At 60.7% G+C, this 5,136-nt stretch overlaps 1 protein-coding gene across 1 annotated transcript; it reads right to left on the minus strand.

The window, feature by feature from the left end:
• Positions 1–967: 967 nt before the first annotated feature.
• LOC115484486 (protein phosphatase 1 regulatory subunit 3C-B-like) lies at positions 968–2,302 on the minus strand. The gene has a single exon (XM_050983086.1). The coding sequence runs from the start codon at positions 2,300–2,302 to the stop codon at positions 1,445–1,447; it is 858 nt and encodes a 285-aa protein (XP_050839043.1). The 3' UTR covers positions 968–1,444.
• Positions 2,303–5,136: the final 2,834 nt, after the last annotated feature.

Raw genomic sequence — 5,136 nt, forward strand, 5'->3', positions numbered from 1 at the left:
AACGCTAAGAACAGTGTTAGTGCTTCACAGTCATACACACAGACCGTGTACTGGGAGAGACAGCTCGTCAGCCACACGTGCCCATTATGCCCCAGCTGTGACCCATCAGAAGCAGGACTGGTCACACGGGCCCCTGAGCCGGCAGCCGCTCCGTGAGGAGCTCAGCCGTGACTCCCCTGCCCCGAGTCACCGCCACGGCAGAGCCCACGTGTGCCACAGCCCTGCCCGCGGGCTCCCGGCGCCTCGGCACCGCCAGCCGCCCGTCCGGCCCCGCCACGGCCCCGCCCCGGGGCTGAGGCACGGCCGGGCGGGCCCGGCAGGCACACAGCCCGCAGCCCGCAGCCCGCTCCGCCGTGTCGGGGCTGCAGCGATTGACCGCCCCGCCCGCTAGGCAGGCCAGCGTAACGGCCTGTCCGGGACCGGGGCGGCCGCGGCGAGACCGGGGGCGGCGGAGAGCGTCGATCGCAGCTCTGTTCCCCGGGAGCGCGGCGGATCGCGGCAGGGCCGGGGCCCGGCCCTCCCGACGCCCTTCGTCCTCGGGTGTGCGCGGGGCGGGGACGCGCGGGGGCGGCAGGGCCGGCGCGGGGGGCACTGCGGCGCGGCCGCACCTCCTCAGAGAGGCCGCGGTCCCGGAGATAACGGCGAGCGGCCGGGCCGGGTCGGGCCCTTTCCGCGGAGCGGCGGAGCCAGGCCCGTACGGGGCGGGAGGGGGCGCGGAGGCCGCCGCGGGCGGTCCTTCACTCACCTGCTGCCGCCGCCGCCGCCGGGCCCCGCTCCGCCCCGCCACGTGCCGTGCGCGCCCCCGCACCGCGCTGCGTGCGTGGCGTCAGCGCGCCGCCCGCGGGGCCGCGCCCGCAGGGCCGTCCCGCTCTCCCCGCCGCCACCAGGGGGCGCCCGCGCGTCCCTCCCGCCGCCCGCTGAGGGCCCGGCCCCGCCCCAGCCCCGGGAGGCGGACAGGAGGCAAGAGTCGCGAAACGCCGTCACTTTATTAACTCCCCGTTACAGCACCGACCACCGGACGCACCCCGCCGCTCCTGGCCCAGTGAGCCCGCGGTGAGCCCTTGTCGGGAGCGCGGGTTGGAGCGCCAGGATCGTGCCCCCTCGGCAGCAGCAGCTCCCTCCACACAAGGCACTTGGGCAGCACCGGCCACCGCGGCTCCCGGCCTGGCTCAGAGCTGGCCGCGAGTCCCTGCCCGCAGCCCTGCCCCTGTCACTCCCCTGCTCTCGTGTTGCCCTGAGAACCTACACGCAGGAGTTGCTTCAAGCAGCAGCTTCCAGCCTCTGTAGCAGCAGCAAGAAGCGAAGAAGCTTCTGCAGCGACTGGCAGCTGCTCATAGAGCAGCAGGCCATGAAGGAGCTAACAAAACCGTGAGCAGCATCTTCTGCAGCTGACCCCTCCCTAAGGGACAGGGAGGGCACCTACATGTCTCCCCACACTGCCTTCCTACCAATAAGGAGCCTGGGTCTCTGAATGACGCCAGGTCTGCAGGTGAGAAAGGACCAGAGCAGCAGTCCCAGAGGTGCCAAGATGCTCCCAGGCCCTGCTGGCACTCTTCACAGCACAGGAGGCAGGGCGGATCACACCCACGTGGCAGATCTTGTAGTTCTTCCCATGGTTGTTGTCCCAGTGGGTCTTTTGTCCACACTGGAAGGAGATGCAGAACTCTGCGCCCCTATGGGAAATGGATGGCTTGGGCAGGGTAAGCTCAAAAGAGAAGATGTCCGTGTCAGCTGAGCCATACGTGCTGTGCATGTACTGGCAAGAGATGTCCCGGAAGCTCTTCCAGCTATCGAAGGTGATGCGGACCATCACTTTCTTCTCGTACGAGATGTTTCGAACCTTCACTGTCCCTGACAGAGCATGGCCCTGGATCACGCAGCTCTCCAGGCACACAAAGTTGCTCTGCAGGCTGTTGCGGAAAGCCACGTAGTTTGCAGACGGCTGTGGGAAGTCCAGCACATACCTGCCCGCTTCCCACAGGGGGCTTTTCCTAGGTCTGAAACAGGCAAGGTCTGACAGGGCATGCTGCAAATCACAGAGGTCCTCCTCAATCTTTGAGAAGAAGCGGACAGCTGTCAGTGAGAGCCCCTTCATATCAGCAAACACGACCTGCTTCTTCTTCTGGCCCTTGGAGCTCCTGTCTCGCCGCTCCGGCTCAGGTTCTGCGCTCAGCTTCTGGTTGAGACAGGATCGGAGGGGTTTGCGGCCTCGGTTGCCCCGCAGCTCCTCGTAGGAGTTTAGCAGTTTGCGGATGGGGGGCGAATGGCTCAGGCAGAGCCGCACGGCCAGGTCCACGGGCATGGCTGGGGGGGCGACAGCCCGCCCGCTGCACACCTGGAAAAGCCTAGAGACGAAGAGGGGAGGTCAGGCGGCGCGGCCGCGGGCCCCGGCGAGCCCCCCACCCCACCCGCCCCGGTCCCGCTCACTCGCCGCAGCTCATCGCGTCCCGCCCGCTCCGCTCCGCTCCCGCTGCGGCGGCTCCGCATCAATGGAACCGTGGGAGCGCCCGCGGCCGGGACACCCCGCCTCGGCCAATCAGCGCCGCCCCGAGCTCCCCGGCAGCCAATGGGAGCAGGATGCGCCGCCTTGCCCCGCCCCCTGGCGGGACCGCGCTCCTCCCAGGCCCGGCGGCGGCGGCCGCGCGTCCCGGAGTGCCAGCAGGGGGAACAGCACAGAAATGGGTCCTGGTGCCAGAAAAACACGAGTGCTTTTAGAGGAGCAGCGGCTGTCAACTACCAACACCCGGGAGGGAGCTCTGGGAGAAAGGGGGGCATGTTCCCCTTACCTAGGCTTTAATGGGGGAGGTTTGAATTGTTTTCATACACCCCTTCTCAAATGCTTCCCTAAAGACAGCTATTTCTAGGGTGTCTAAGCAGAGAAAAGCCTAGACCCTCGGCTCATGCTCTACCAACTCAGAAGCTTCTTACCCTAGATGTGCGCACTGAGAAGGAAATTTGCTCACAGCCAAGCACGCAAGAGACACTGTGGTGTCCCTGACATCTATAATCAAAATCACCCTCACTGTTCAGGTCACATGTGACTCCTTGACAGTAAAGACTGTCACCTAAATCAGATCACCCCTGCCTTGTTCTCCTTGCTAATCTCCCCAGAGCTGTCTAGCCATTTATGTTAAGCAGCCCTGATTGTTCCTGCTGACAGCACAGATTTTCATCAGCTCATGACACAGCTGACTGACCTACCAATATTTCTACATGGCTCTCCATCACCACTATGTCTGAATGTTTCCAGCACAACGCAAGGCACCTCTCACAGGATGGCCAAACTGAGCTTGACCCCAGTGCCCAGCTGGCAAAAATATGATGCAAAAACCTGCTTTCAACATGTCACCTTAGTGCAAACCCCCGAACTTCAGCCACCTGGGGTAGCCAACACAAACATGAGTCTTCCTAGCAATGAGAGTTGTCCCACCTTTCTCTTGCCCCCAGGAGAGCAGTTCCAGCTCAGGCAGGGAAATTGCAGCTCAGCATCAGTGCCCTCCCTGTGACCTCTTCCACCATCCACCTGCTTTGTGTTCAGAGCTAACCACTAAGAAAGCCCAAGCTACTTCCACATGGGGGAAGAGCAGAGAATAAGGAATGTATTTGACATCAAGTTTAACAGCAGAATCCATGGATGCTGGAAAAGCTGCCTCTACTTTACCCATTCTCCCCCAGCAGCACAGATTAAGGTGGATGACCTGTTGTGTCTTCTCCTCCATTTAAAGGACAAGCCAAACCCATAATTTTCTCAATAAAGTTGTGGACACTTCTCCTTCCCCCAGCACAGACAGAGCAGAGGTGCAGTGCTAGCAGTAACACAAATGTCCCTGTATTTAGCCATGGAAGGGCACAAAAGCAGGTAGCATTTTCAGGTGTGCCACAACTGCCACCTGGAGCCTGACTGATCTCAGCCATCTCCACTCTCTGCCCAGCCATGAAGACACAGCCACATGCCAGCTGCAAGCAGAGAAAGCTACACCAAAGGCACTCTGGAACCATCAGGTCAGGTGAAGTTCAGCCACTAGGAGAGGACAGATGCCCCTCACACTGCTGCAGCCACGTGACAAGTACAAGCTGTCAGGACAAGCTTTCAGTCAAACTGAGCAGGGCCAAGGAGAAAGGCTGCAGACGTGCCACCTGCACACTCCTCAGGCAGATCCTGTGGAGCACGCTTCCACAGCAGCAGATTAACAGGGATTTTGTCTGGAAGCTTCAGTCACCTCTGTGAAGTCGTCTGGCTGTAAATACAGGCAGGGCACAGTTCACAAGCCCTTCCTGGAGGGCTGTCCAGAGGAATATGCTACTGATTCCTCAGGATTAAACCCAGCCCCCTCTTAATGTCTATACTTGAAAGAATCTCCTTTACCTAAATGGATTAATTAGGAAGACTATAAACCACACATGCAAAGCCACTCACACTACAAGATGCCCTGTGTCACCCCCAGCCTTGCAGAGGAAGATGCTCCCCAGACACTCCTCATGCAGGGAAGAGAAAGGCCCTGATGAGCCCTTGTCTGCCCACAGGTTCTAAGCAGGTACCACACAACACCCTGGCTTCTCCTCCAACTAGAAGAGGCCTGCATGGGGCAGCACTGCCAGAGGAGCTTTTGCTTTGTGTGACCAGCAAAAATGAACTGTGTGAACTTCCCTTAGCAGTGGCTTCTGCACAAGGGAGTCTAACAGTGTCTACTCTCACAAATGCAACCTGAAGGGAGGGTATTCAGATGAAACATAGAAGAAACTACTTTCTCCTGAGTCCATGACCACAGTTGTTCCGTTTTAGTGATGCCACCTGCCACTGCTCCTAAACAAGGCACTGCAGCAGCTTCACACTGAAACTTTCCAGACAGTGGCCTGTGACACAGCCTGCCCTTACCCAGGAATGCCACAGTAAGGGCTGCATGGCTGTATGCTGGGCATGTCACAATCAGGAGCCTGATGAGCTGTGGGGGAAGTGAATGCCTCTGTGGTACTCACCTCCAGTGCCACTGTGCTCTGCCTGCCATGGCACTGGGAAACTGGCCCTGGAAGGGGACCCAGCCCCCAGGCAGCCCCACGGGGGGCTCCTGCCAGCCCTGCTGTGGTGGGTGGGCAGGGGAGATGGTGCTGTAGCTGCTCCTCCCACCAGGTGCTTAC

This window comes from Serinus canaria, chromosome 22, assembly GCF_022539315.1.
Source record: "Serinus canaria isolate serCan28SL12 chromosome 22, serCan2020, whole genome shotgun sequence".
NCBI classification, from domain to species: Eukaryota; Metazoa; Chordata; class Aves; order Passeriformes; family Fringillidae; genus Serinus; species Serinus canaria.

Bases quoted from the DNA above. Each gene is read 5' to 3' on its own strand.
- LOC115484486 (XM_050983086.1), bottom strand. From the start codon at position 2,302: ATGCCCGTGGACCTGGCCGTGCGGCTCTGCCTGAGCCATTCGCCCCCC.